The sequence below is a fragment of the Strigops habroptila genome, chromosome 12 (assembly GCF_004027225.2).
Source record: "Strigops habroptila isolate Jane chromosome 12, bStrHab1.2.pri, whole genome shotgun sequence".
NCBI lineage: Eukaryota > Metazoa > Chordata > Aves > Psittaciformes > Psittacidae > Strigops > Strigops habroptila.
In genome coordinates this window covers 10944022-10958431 of record NC_044288.2, presented here as the reverse complement: position 1 = coordinate 10958431, position 14410 = coordinate 10944022, and the positions used below count along the sequence as shown (strand labels likewise).

At 38.6% G+C, this 14410-nt stretch overlaps 1 protein-coding gene across 3 annotated transcripts in view; it reads left to right on the top strand.

Moving 5' to 3' along the window:
- Nucleotides 1-13429, top strand: part of TRPC7 (transient receptor potential cation channel subfamily C member 7) — a 74969-nt gene extending 61540 nt beyond the window's left edge. Inside the window, exons 8-13 of one of the 3 annotated variants that reach the window (XM_030504818.1) lie at nucleotides 1497-1692; nucleotides 3516-3737; nucleotides 6642-6722; nucleotides 9555-9608; nucleotides 10912-10987; nucleotides 11730-13429. In XM_030504818.1, the coding sequence (XP_030360678.1) occupies nucleotides 1497-1692; nucleotides 3516-3737; nucleotides 6642-6722; nucleotides 9555-9608; nucleotides 10912-10987; nucleotides 11730-11872 (772 nt within the window). In that variant the 3' untranslated portion in view covers nucleotides 11873-13429. The remainder of the gene's footprint in view (nucleotides 1-1496; nucleotides 1693-3515; nucleotides 3738-6641; nucleotides 6723-9554; nucleotides 9609-10911; nucleotides 10988-11729) is intronic. The other 2 variants (XM_030504820.1, XM_030504819.1) reach the window with 2 other exon arrangements.
- Nucleotides 13430-14410: the final 981 nt, after the last annotated feature.

The following is a 14410-nucleotide window of genomic DNA, read 5'->3' as shown; positions in this document are numbered from 1 at the left end:
TGTCCCAGCCTGGTGCAAAGCAGCAAGGGGAGGAGAAGATGGTATCGATAACTCTGAGAATCAAGGAGACTAAAGACAAAGCCACATTTTTAATGAAGTTGTGCAACATCTATTTGAAACACCACTCAAGGTTACTCCCCACACGTTAGTGCAGTTATACTAGTTGAGAATGATACCTAAATTTTTACTGCAGTCATACTACTACTTATAAATAGAATATAGAATACCATATGGCGGGAGTTAAATAGCAGTTTGCTTGGGCAGAAAGGGACTGCCCAGTGCTGTGCACTAGCCTTTCAAAGGGTTGAAATTAATTTCTCTTGCTTTTATACATGGTGTAATTGATACTGCAGATGATGTAAAGCTTATTGTTCCCTTAGGATATGTCACAGTTTGTGTCTATAATCTGTTTTTATAAACAGATTTAGCAGGATTAGGCTGCCACCCCAGTACAAAAGGGTTCATCAAAACAATTTGTCAATGGCATTGTTTTCTTAGGGGCGTTTACCTCCTGGCAGGCATGGGGAAAGAGCAGGCAGTTAACTCTTAACATGCTAAGGATTGTTCAGTGAAGGAAAAATGACTTGTAAATTAAAAATGTACCAGCATCCCTTCTCCTTTCTTCCTTTTCAGCTGTGGTTGCTCCGCTCTGCCAGTTACAGCTTTGACTCCTCTGAATCAGATTCTTCTTTTGACCTATCAGTCCAGCTGCATCCTTTCCAGCCCCGCTTCTCATTGTCCTTGGCTTATTCCTCTTTTTTTTCCCCTCCCTATCTTCCAACCTTTTTTGCTTTCCTCTGGTTCCTTTGTAATTTCAAACAAGGGTAATAATGAAATCAAAATGCCTCTCTGAGACATCTCCTACCACCCCTTAATTACAGATTTTTGCTACAAATGCTTGGGCATCTGACTTGTTTACAGTCTCAAAGCAGGGTGGGAAGAAAATCAGACTATGGTCTGGCTATATTTGCACTCTGTGCTCTTCATATTAATGCCACAAATCAGACCATTTCATTCATTTCTTCTGGGGAAAAAGTAATGCTTCTCTTCTGCCCTGGAAACTGCATATAAGAAAGCAGAAGGTCAAACTAAGTTCCTTCTTTCCTTTCTCTGATAATCTCTGCCTGTCTTCTCTGAGTGAGAAAAGAGTGAATGAGTAGAAGTAAAAAGCCCTACACTAAAAGTTACAAACTGCAAGATGCCCATGGAGGAGTCATCCTTACTAGGGACACAAAATCCAAGTCGCAAATAATGCCCCTGAGAGAACAGATGGAGCAAAAAGGGGACACTGTAATTTTATAGTATTAATCAGAAATTATATTTCCTTATCAAATCAGGAAATACGATTTGGCATATCCCTGGGTGATGGATAATGGCTTACACTGACTGTGCCAAGGCATCATATTTATATTGCTAGATTGCTGCTTTTATTATTAGCATTTTGCCAGGCTTACCTGGTGCCAACTCTACAAAGAGATTGTTTTCTTTCTTTTTAGGGTAGAAGAAAGTTTTAAAACCTTATTCTGGTCAATATTTGGCTTATCTGAAGTGATATCTGTGGTGCTGAAGTATGACCATAAATTCATTGAGAATATTGGATATGTACTCTATGGAGTATATAACGTGACTATGGTGGTGGTGCTGCTTAATATGCTAATAGCCATGATCAACAACTCCTATCAGGAAATTGAGGTAAGATGAGAAATTAGATTACAAACTCAATGTACTTAATTATCACTGATAATGAAAATGTTAAAAAAACAAGGAAGCTGTAGCTTATTTCAAGATTAGAGTGCTTACAGTGTGCAAATTTAACGCTGTGTCTGTCCTCAAATTACAATTGAATTAATAATTAACAATAAATCATTTTTAGAACAATTTCAACTTCCTTGTTTTTAATGACCTTCTTTGAGTAAATCCAATTTCCTTTACATGTATTTAATGAAAGTGCTTTGTGATATTTTTCACTCCCTGTGTCATTTATCCATCTGTTACCTTAGCTGCATTGTTCACTTATGATAGAGTTAGTACTTTATCTGGCTTTTTGCCCTGTTCTCTACTGCTTAAACACTCAAGTTCCTATAGGTGTAAAGCTCATGAATGCATATTTAAAAATTCCCAATTTTCCAAATACCAGGCATAAAACTGCATGGACATTCACAAAAAGCTATTTTTGAAGGATATGAACACAGCCCTCAAGGAATATGAATAGGTTTCCACAGAAAGGGGTTTGTGGGATTTACCAGCCTTGTTCAGTAGTAGAACTATTAACAGACTGGATTTGCTAAATGCTTTGGACTTACTTAAACAACTCCCTGCTAATGTAAATAAAGGCATAAAAAGTACGTTATTTGCATAATGTTAATGCTGAGTCACCTCTTCTGATTTGTTAAATGTCAAGCTTCTGCAGTGGGGTTTCTATTAATTAATTGTCCTAATCTCCCTTAGAACTTGACACTGCAAAAGCACAGAGCTGAAAATATTTTGTCTGATTCATCCATGTACTGTAGTGCAAATGAATTCTATCTTGTGTGTGCTGCAACTAAGTCTAAATGGCACAGAGACCTTAGATGTGTTCTGTGCCCCAGAAGCTTTTCCTGCATGCAGAAAGCAATTTCCCCAAAGATTTCTAATCATTTAAGGTACAGCATCTTCCTGAATCCTCTTCTACAGAAACAAGATTCACTTCTGGAGGGGTCACAGCCTCTTACTGCATTTTCCTAGTTTATTGTAGTAGGTTTCTGAAGAAAAATCTCTAAAAATACTGAATAGATGGCCTATATTATCTTTCCAGTCTAAACTTCGGATGACCATTTTCCTGGAAAAATGCTTTATCATCCTTCTTGATTGCATGGAAACTTTCAAAACTTTGTTAAAGACTACTCTGAACAATCAGCAAAACAAGGGTGAGCTATTTGGCCCAGAGCCTCCTACCTGAGGACGGGGAAAAACTAGTAAATCTCATACTAATTCATTCCAGTCCTCAGTAGCAGGGAGATTAAAGATAGAGTCATAGAATCACAGAATCATTTTGGTTGAAAAAGACCTTTAAAATCATCAAGTCCAACCATTAACCCAGCACTGTCAAACCTACCACTAAACTATGTCCCAAAGTGCCCCAGCTACGTGTCTTTTAAATACCTCCAGGGATGGTGACTCCACCACTTCCCTGGGCAGCCTGTTCCAATGCTTGACAACCCTTTTAGTGAAGGGGTTGTCCTGGCACAACTTGAGGTCATTTCTTCTTCTCCAAGGAAATAGGAAACAGTCTATTTAATTTGGAGGACTTAGGCTTTTGTTTATCCATTGCTTTGTTCAAATTTTCCTTATTTTGAGATTACCACAGAGAAGCCCACAAAGACACATTTTGTGCATGGGTCTTGGTCTGTCAAACAGAATCTGATTCTAGTTAAATCCTACCTGTATGTTTGTTCTTGTCATAGCTAAATCTCTCCCTATTTACTAATTATGCATTTGGGTGTGTGGGGTTTTTTTTTCCCTCTTCCCTTCCCAAGGAGGATGCGGATGTGGAGTGGAAGTTTGCACGTGCCAAGCTTTGGCTATCCTACTTTGACGAAGGAAGGACTTTACCTGCTCCTTTTAATCTAGTGCCAAGCCCTAAATCATTTTATTATCTCATACTGAGAATAAAAATGTGCCTCATAAAACTCTGCAAATCTAAGGCCAAAAACTGTGAAAATGATCTTGAGATGGGGATGCTGAATTCCAAACAACGGGTATGTTATATCTTCACTTTTTAACTTCTTTGTAGACAGGATTCATGCCAGGCACCTTCTGGAGGGGGTTGCACGGTGTACAGGGACAGCACAGCCTCTTAGTCAGCCTTGTCATTGTGTTTTATTTTTTTTATATATATATATATTTTATATATATATATATAGTATTGTAGCTAGAGAGTTCTCCTAGACTTGTGACCTCATTATACTGAGCACTGCCTGGACACCAGGGAAAAAGCAACTTCTATAAAAGCAGACACTTTTATAAGGGAGTTTCCCAAGGCCAAATAAGCAAGGTCAAAGCTGAAGGGCAGAAGCAGAGGCACAAACAAGCTCTCAGCTTGTCTGACTCCTCATCTACCCATCAGGCCTTTATGCCTTTTCAAAACATCCACCTTCCTTTAAAGTGATTTCCAAACTAATTTTGCTGTCATTACAACATTTACCACCATTCCAGGTTTGGGAACATGTTTCTAAGCAGGGTTTAATAACACCTTCTAAATGTCTAAAGCTATAATTAACAACCTCTCTACTTATATCTGCTTAGTGATGTGTAGCCACTAATGGGTAGATTCTGCCTCAGCCACCTCCCCTTTGGTCATTAAAATAGGGGTTTGCTTTGGGAATCCTGGCTATGTGTCAGCAGGCTTTCCTCAGCCCTAGTGAGTGTCAGCATGACAAAGCAAGACAGATATGCAAGAGTATGCTTAGCATCCAGACCCTTCCCAACAGAATTAGCTTTACTCCTCCTTGGGGAAATGCCAGAGAAATTAGAGAAGATGATGTTGCTTATGGAAATTAGTATCAGCAACACTGTGCAGCCTGTCAGTGCGATGAAGTGTTCCTAGCGCATAAATTTACAACAAACACAATCCCACTCACAGGACAAGTCCATTTGCTTTACACAGGGGATGAAAAAGCCCAAAACATTCACAGGAGCTCAGCCACAGCTGCTGGGCTGCTCTCATTAAATTCAGTGGATTCAAAGGTGTGAGGAGGTAGCTTTGCATAAAAGTGTCCTGGCTGGTGTTTAATTTTCATAGCTCAAGCTGAGTTTGAAACAAACTCATTCCTGGGGGAAAAGCAAAGCCCTTTAAAATGTATTGTCTCTTATGTCTTACAGTTAGTGCACGAGAGATCAGTGTGGCTCATTGACAGGCTGTAGGACATGTTGCTATTCCATCAGCCTGCTCTCAGACCACCTTTCCAGGCTTTAATACCCTAGCTCTGTGGCACTGCACAGGAGAGGGAAGAAATGGGTCACATTGGGACCCATTTTGCAGCCTACCCTCAGTTTTAACCTTGCAATAAGAAAGATCAAGGGTAAGGAAAGAAAGGTTGGAGGAGGCTGTGCAGAGTTTGCCTTTGTAAGGTGCAGCCTGCTTTTGAGCTTTGTCTGGATCTCTTGGCTCTTTGAAAGAGCAACCCGGCTCATGTTGAGTCATCTAGCTCCAGGCAAAGCCCATGGCCTTGGAGGAGATCATGCTCCATGAAATTAAAAGAACTGCTCAGGTCTGATGTTCGTTCAGTCTCTGCCAGAACCTAAACTAAAGGGAGAAATCCGTGGAGTCTACTCCATGTTATCAAATAATTTAGCTACCCAACATGATGAACATTGACAAGATAGACAAGCATTTGGGGGAAATTAACTATTTATTACTGAAAGACCCCCTAGGAACAGTGGAGTCTTGAAATAAAAGCAATATTTGTCCTTTAACTATCTCAAATAATAATTTTAACAGATAATGTTTAAAAAACACTATTTGAATCTAACCACACAAAGCTGTCTTTGTTTGAAATCTAGGTTCTGCTTCAAAGCGTAAACCAAAGTAATTAATTTTTCTCTAAGCCCCTCCTTCCCCAAGCCACATGAGTCAAAGTATCTGGCTTGCCCTTTTTCATGGAACTCATGCAAAATTCATAGTTTCCATGGCTTTAGCATAAACAATGAAGAGTATCAGTCATTTCTTGCTTGCCTGTTGATTTTGTTCACAGATCATCTTCAAAACAGTCTCTGCACACCTGATGACTAAGAAATAATAATAATAAAGTACATGATTACTGCAGACTTTTAGTCAAAAAAAAAAAGGCAATCTTTAAAAATCACTTATTTCTCAGGATTTCTTATCCAGTTAGGGAAGAAAAACCCTTAAGCAGGGCTTTTCCTGAATATACACTTGCATATAGGTGCATAAATCTATGATATTTATTGGCTGCTCTGGGTCTATAATAAGAAGTAATTCCTTTGAATAAGTGTGGTGGGGTTTTGTCAGCATTTGGTCCACAAAATCTCAGAGGTGGATAAAAGTCACCAAAATGTCTTACAAATATTGTGCATAGTCTCCCCAAAAGTCTCCTTGGAAGCTTCTAGAGCACAAAACTAGTAACTGTGATGTCCTCTGATTAAAAAAAATCCCCTCTTTCTCTTTTTAAAAGAAAGTATATATTTCTTGTTGAGCTAAAAAGGTAACAAATGATGCTGCTGTTTTAAAAAGACCAGTGAAAATCAGTTGTGTTTCAGGATTTGGTTTTGGACCACATTGACTTGTTCTCTCTAAACATAAGTATTTATTTTTCTTCCTTAAATTCTGTTCCAAATTGATATCACCAATCTATTTAAGGTTAATGTATTTTGTGCCTCAACACATTCTTGTCTAAAACTCGTGTGAGAATACCATTTTTGTCTAGAGATTTTAGAACCCATTTTTCCCTAGTACTTTGTGTGTTTTGACCATTTTCTGTCTTTCAAAAGCTTACTTTTTAGGCCTGAACATGCCAGTTTTTATTGTACTTGTACATTGAACCATTTCCTACTGTTCTTATAAAGCTCTGTGTAGTTTGGGGCTGTCTGGGTATGAGAAGCTATCATTGATTTAATTATATCATGATGTTTTATAATTTCAGAAAGTTCGTTTTCACTCTAGCTCTCAAAATGCAGACTATTTTTCTGGGAAGAATGCTTATAACAAGCCCACAAGATATCAGGTAATCACAGCATGAAAGCAAGAGCCAGGGAAGAAATCTGTAAGTGAACAGCTCTTCCCTGCCGGGGTCATGTTTGTCGTCTTCCTGTCGATGCCACCCTGTGATGTGCCAGGTTGTGCCTTAGCACAGGCATGGGATGGGGCTGGGGCACTTCAGAGACAAATGCAGCCTGTCACCCATGGAAATACACATGGTGTTAGCATTTGTCATGCTAATTATTTCTTCTCAATGGTATTTAATTTAATACAAGGAATATCATCTAAGCTTTAGTGTTGCATTGACAGCACTTCATTTGTCATGACATAGAGTCATCTCTCCAGCCTTTGCACTAACATTTGCATGTGCTTTCTCTGGCAGTGACTTGTCCTACCAAGCTAAACCTGCAATGTGGTATGCTTCAAAAATACCTGTGGCTGCAACAGTGGCACAGGGTACCCCGGTCATCAAAGGAACTAACAGAACTGGCTGTCTCAGCTAGAGTGGTCATGCCAGCAAATGTATTATTTCTTGAGGAAACATATAGTAGGGTAACACAATAAGCAAAATGTGCTCCACAGGACTTTTTTGTTATTTTTGAACATGAAGTGAAAAGGAACCAGACAGCAAGTGATATGCCTGGAGAGAGTTATATTAAAGAGAGTTGAGGAAAGTAATAGCTAAATTGGACAAAATGTGCAACAGCAGTTGTAGAAGTGTTTTGTCTTGTGTTGGTACAGCATCCAGTACAATGGGCTCCTAGGCTGTACAGCACACCAGTAATAAATTTCTACTGGTTTTAAAAGTTGCTTAGGCTTTTGTGCCAGGATAAAAGGAGTATCTAAAAATCTAAGCTAGAAATGGGATACATTCACTTCAGTATTAAGTTGGCTTAATACCATCAAAGGCAAAAGGAAGAGATGATTGTGTCCCACTCAAAATGGCATTTCAGCATTTCTGATGTTTTCCCATCCATTCAAACGCACAGGTAATGGAAAGATGTGTCAGCCTCTGCTGGACTCATTCTCTTCCTGTAGCTATTATTTCTAAATGAGACCACCTAATGTTTGTGGTAAATTAGACCCTTATATCCAAGGCTGAAAAAGCCAAAGGCGGCTGTGAAAATTAGACAGAAAAGGATTAGCTACCTGTTATTTCGCTTTAAAAATGCTCCTACTATGTTTGCCTTCAAGTGATCTTAGAAAGTTTCAGTTGCTGCAGGAAGAAATTGCCCAAATAATATAAGGAGAGTGTAATAGTCTTAATTAGCTAAATATAAAGAAGAACAAACAGTTTGGTAATCTGGCCAGCAAACTTTCTTCTGCAACTGGGAAAATCTTTGAAGCAGCAGCTTCTTGCTGAGCTGTTTTCTTTAGCAGAATTTATCAAGTGATGTATCTGCAGTCTGTGTACTTGTACTACATACAGGCAGTGCTCCTGAGGGATAACAAAAATACACAGAATATGAACACGTAGTAATTTGAAAAGTAGAAAGAACAAGTCAACGCACTGCAGTCATGATCTGGGAGTGAACTAGTCCAGGCAAAATGATACCTTTATCAAGCCCTCTTGAGCTGAGACTTTAAGATGGAGCAGTGCTAAAATGCTCTGCTGAACTAATGAGTTTTTCCCACTTTCAGCACTGCAGTCTGCCAAATTATCAACGCCTTCACCTACAAAATTAAGTAAAAGGTTTGTCAGAAAAACAAAATAGAAGGAATAGTTTGTACTTTTAAAGGGTCAGAAGCATATTTCTGTGCTGTTTGGAGAGACAAAATAGATCACCAGGTTTGAGATCTGATGCCTCATTTGTCCCCTCTGACCACTGATGACTTCCACTTGATTTTGACCATGAAGGGACATGAAGTGGGAAGATATCATGGCCTCCACACTAAAGACAAAGAAATGAGGTCTAGCAGGACTTACCAGGCCCAAAAAGCCGATGGTTGAACTGGAAATTGAGCCCCATATCTCATGAGCCCAGTTTCAGTGCCTCCGTTCTTTTCCTCTCATTTCCCTCTGTGCTAGTATGTGTTCAGATATCTGATGGCAAATGCAGAGATTGAAGGTGAAGGTTGTGCTAATAAATACATAGAAAATATTGAATTCAGTGCAGCTATAATTTAAAAATGCCTGACCTGTTCCAAAAGCCTATGAAGACTATTTTAAGCCTGACAGTGGGTAGTTGAGTGGTGCATAGTATAAAAGTTCTCTGAGACCTGAAGAATTTCAATTAGTTTTTTAAGAATGGGGAAACTTTATACAAATCAGACATATTTGAATTTTTTCCAGTTCAGCATTCATTACCAAGAGGCTGTCCGTAAGTTTGGTTCAGCATTTCCCTGAGTAACCAGGATTAGTTTTCCTGGAGGCTATTTCACACATTGTCACAGAAAGAAGCAGTACTGGGGAAAAGCAAGGCTTAAAACAGTTCAATATTGAGACAAAAATGAATTACTTTCCTAAAGATATTGTCAGAAATATCTACTAAATGACTAAGTAGATTCTTGTTAAAAAGTGGTAACATTTTTAATATTTAGTTTCTGTAGACAAATCTGACTACAACATGTATTTAATAGACTATGCAGCCTTAAGCTTGTGACTTCTATCACACACAGTGGTAAATATAGGATAGTGTTTGAATAGTGTCCATCAAAAATACAAGTTGTATGGGAACTAGAGTAGATTGATATTATGTTATCCTATTTTTCCACGTAATAAGAGCATTCACTGTGTGCTGATTCCTTGCTTTAGTCTAAATTTCCTCTGTAGTCTGTTCTGAAAAAAAATTCTTTTTTTTTTGGATCCAGGATTTCCCTGCTTTCCCCAAACATTACTTCATTTATGTTTTCTCAGGTGACCACCCTACCTCCCTCGGGATTCTACTACCTTGGCCATCTTCAACACACCGTACGTGCGCTGTGCCTCATCTCTGTTGCCTTAATGACTCACCTGGTTAGCCAGATGCCTCCTTGATACAAGGACAGTCTTAGATATCCCATATTCCATGACTGCATGACATATACAAATGACTGGATCCTTCTTTGATGTTCACATGTCTTTTGCACTGTTATAATCCATATTTGGCTACTAAGAGAAAAAGAATAGGTGTTCTGATTTCTTAGTTGGCGTTTCCCACTCTTCTCAATGTTTTTCAGTGATGCTCAAAGCAGAGACCTGTGATTGCTCTGTGAGTAACTGAGCCCATGCCGGGAAAGGCTTTTCCCCTAAGAATGACCATCTGGTCAATGAATGCATTTGTGTATGTGTTCTTGGATGCTCACTGAGCTCCTCTGTTTACAGAGGATGCACCTGAATCACTGTCTCTGATAGAGCAATCCTTTTTATGTTTATTATAGTTGAGATTTTTTTTTTTTCCCCATTGATGGGTATCTTTTCTGTAGTGAAGAACTGGCAATGATGCAGCCTTCAGCTGTAACCCTGTGTGTAGCCCAAGACTGCCAAAGTTACTTTCCTTCTAGGTAGATGTAACATGCATTTTTGGAACAATATCACATTGCAACCTCCTATCCATAGCCATCTTCTACTATTTCCATATACGCTCTTCCTGACTAACAATCGTCCCCCATAAGTCTACATGGCTCCATTTTTTTTCCCTGTGCATGTCCCCTAAAATTTGCCATTTTCCTAAGGAACTTCTCCTACTTAAACCAAATTCTCTCCTTCTGTTCAAACCCTTTTTTCTATATCCTTCACTAAATCTATTTTCTCTCTTAAAACCCCAATTGCAAGGCAAACAGAGCCTTTCTGTTAACCTTGGGTCAGATGTTTAGTCCCTCATCATGAATGCGTTTGCTAACATCGTTAATTAACCATGTATTTCTTCCTGTAAAGTATTTTTACATTAAACAGCAACATGCTAAGGGAAGGATCTGGATCCCATTTCTTAACCTGATATCGGATCATCTGTTTTTGATTTCTGTCTGTGGGACATACTCTACATTCATGTGCATTCCATAAAATAACTGAAAGTGCCTTATATGTGGGCTCATTATGGAATGGCTGTCAATCACCTATTGTAGTACAAAGTTCATACGATAAAGTATAAAATAAATGGGAAGTCAATAAATAAATTCTCTTTGCGTTCTCTGAAGCCAGGTTTTACCCATGTGTTTGAATTGCTCAGAATGTCTAGAATTAAGGCAATGGGGATAAACTCACATGAAGATAAGTGTTTCTGTTCTCTTCTTAGAAAATAATGAAGCGCCTGATTAAGCGGTATGTCCTGAAGGCTCAGGTTGACAGAGAAAATGATGAAGTCAATGAAGGCAAGTGGATTTGTATAACTGACACAGATTAGAGCATGTAATGTTATTGATACTGATATGAACGCTAAGAGGGGTCAGCTTAGATAACATCCTCTGTAGAGAAAGAGCACTGTCATGCTTGCACTAGGGTGAGCAGTGCTGACTCTGAGCCACCTTTATGCTCATAAGTTCTAGGTCCTTAATTTTCCTTAGCACAACACATATCTCACAGGATCTTTAGAGTTCGGCTCTGCCCCATAGCTCTATCTCTCCTTGCTGTGCAACACTCAGGGTTTTGCCAATGCCCAACCTTATCGTGGTGTCTAAGCAAAGCAATTTCTGGCTGTACTGCCCTTGCCTGCCCCAAGGATGTGTTTTTGAACTGGGTAAAGATTTGTATTGTCATTGTGTCATGTAGGATTTGTATGAAGATGAAAAAGAACCTCCTTCTATCACCTCTTAACTGTTACCTTCCTGCAAGTCCCCCCGTAGATGGAGATAAATATGTGGAGAGATAATAGACTTCAGAAAAAAGATTAACTTTCATACATCATACATTGTATTGCTGTCAGTACCACTACCGCAAGTACAGGTTATTTCTTATTAGTGCAAATATTAGATGCATAAACGCAGGGACATAACACGGAGCTCCATATACATTCATGACCAAGCACACTGAAATTAATGCTCTCTCACATCTTAAAGCTATAGGGATTGCTTATTTGGGTCAATATTGCTAATGAAGGTATTTTCCTCCTTTTAGGAGAACTTAAAGAGATTAAGCAAGATATTTCTAGTCTCCGCTATGAACTCTTGGAGGAAAAGTCACAAGCTACTGATGAGCTGGCAAGACTAATACAGCAGCTGAGCGACAAATTTGGGAAGACCTTAAACAAGGACATCTGATGGTGAAAACAGAGAAAGGCAACTGGTTTTCTAAACACTTTTCAGTCTCAACCAGCATATTAGGAGAGCAAAAACCGTATAAAAGATGGGTACTGCACACTCAACTTTTGCTAACTACCAAGTATTGGTAGGAGCACTTTGCATTACTGCTGTGCTTGGTGAGTTATTGCCAGTTAAATCTTTTATGATACAAAAGGTGACTTACTGGTAAAAATGTATTCCCTTTGGCATCAGAAATAGATGCACCATAGGGAAGGCACCTCTAGTTAAAGGCAAAAAAGCCAGATCTTCACCTATTTGACTGTAGCGAAGACAACGTAACTGTGCTCATTTATACCAACTGGGACTGTACTGACCAGAATTGGGTGAAGTCTGAAGAAAAAATGTGCTAAGCATACTATCAAAAATGTCAAAAATTCCTATCCTTAAGTGTGTACTCCCCTTTTATGTTTACATGGGCATCCATGAAGATAACTTTGAACTGTGGTTAATGAAAAACAAGTGAGAAGTAAACTGCTGAACTGACCACTGCAACGTAGGGCAGGTAGAGATCATCTACTTTTGATGTAGACGGATGACAGCATTGGAAAAAATGAATGGAGCTTGTTGGGTAAAGCATCCTTTCACCCCTCTGCTAGAACCTGACCAAATGATTCCCAACCCAAAACTCCTGTTCCCCTTTTCCAGCTATATTATCCTTAGACGACCCCAGCTTCCACAACAGTGTACTGAAATATTCATAATGATGTGCAACTCACTTCCCAGGAATACCCAGAAATCACATTTACTGTGCTAATGTATTCAGTTCAAGGAATGGCAGTTGTTCAGTGACAGTGATGCAACTGAGCTCAGCTTTCAGATTCCGGAGGTCAAACAGCAAGCCATAGGGTCAGATACATCATGGAAAACAGAGCCCACTAGTTTCAAACCTTTAAATCTATACAAAAAGGCTTCAATTCCACTGAGAACATTCTGACAAAAAGAAGAAATAAAGAAGAATAAAGGAAAAATCATTGTGGAAATTTTTGTCTTACATGTTTGGCTCTTACAGAGGACGAAGAAGGAAATAAAACTGTTTTAAAGGCTGAAGTAATACTTGGATTGTACTGTTACAACTGGAAAGTAATGAGTATGTGCAACACAACTGCAAACTTGGATTGCTTGGGTTTTTACATTTAGCTACATGACTTCAACTACTTAAAGAACACCTTACTACTTGGGAACCACTGAACTGTACTGTTTGTTTACAAGAGACACCTATAAGATGAACATTACATTTAGGCATCAGCTAAGGAAAACAAGCAGAGCCATGAACGTGGCCCGTGATCAGTTTTAAGTGCCAGATGAGAATACAGATAGCCTAATAGAATAAGTTATATTTGTACAAAAACACACAAAAACCCCAAAATAAAAAGTGTACTGTACGTAGATCAGTTTAGAGAAAAGCAAAATACTGTATTTTTAACTTTAATAAGATTATCTTGTATACTGTAATATTTTTACCTAAAAATGGGGAAAAAAAATAAAATAAATTACTTCATAATATTTTGTTGCACACTGAGTGAAATATTTGCCTGATCTTTTGACTATCCAGCACGTGGGCTTCATTTGTTTTTCTGCAATGTGTGAACAAGGAAATCATTATATGAAACAACTTTGCCATAGGAAGTCTGAAGCCTGCAAGAGTCAAGAGGCAAAACTTAAACTAAAATACACTTCAAAGGAAACAAACTATGGAATTAAAGGTTCTGTGACCAACTATAGTCTGCAAAAATGACTCCTTATTTGTGGTGCTTAATTTTAAATTATTCTATCCTTATGACTGTGTTTGTAAAATTGCCTTCTAGGAACAGAATACTCGGAACTTTCTAAGAACAGTAGGTCCATTACTTAAACCACAAAATGCTGCTGATTTAAAACACTCTTTTTTTTCCCATAAGAAGAAGGAATATCTTCCATAGTAATATTTCTTTCCCCCTTCTCCTTCTTATTTCCTGCCGCTGCGTAAAACCTTTTCCAATTTGGAAAACCAACTTTGCTGCCATAGCACTCTCTTAAAAATCTATTTCATTACAGCTCTACACATAGCTCCTGATCAAAACATTGCTTTACCCTTCCCATTCAGTTTTTTAGCATCCCCTAGTAATTTAAGCAGAAATATTCTAGGTAGAACATACAATAACCACCATAATTTCTATTTCTTATGATATCGTATGGCAATTAGCATGAGAAAGTTCAGTGGAAACAGTACGATGCACTTTTACACACATTTTGTACATTTAAATGCAGCTCAACAAAAGACCTGCCTTAAAGTCCAGCAATGCCAACAGGAATGTTCTCCTACTATAAATATTGCATGTTCTGATCAGCACAAATGTACTGTGAATAGCTTTGGTGAATTATGTGAACCCAGGAGGAGGTATAGCCCTGACCCATCAGCTACTGCCTGCTGCCCTCTGTAGCATCTCTGTAAGTGAAGCAGAGCAGTTCTGCCACAGGAATTTGCTATGAAAGAGCATAATATTTTCTAGGACTTCA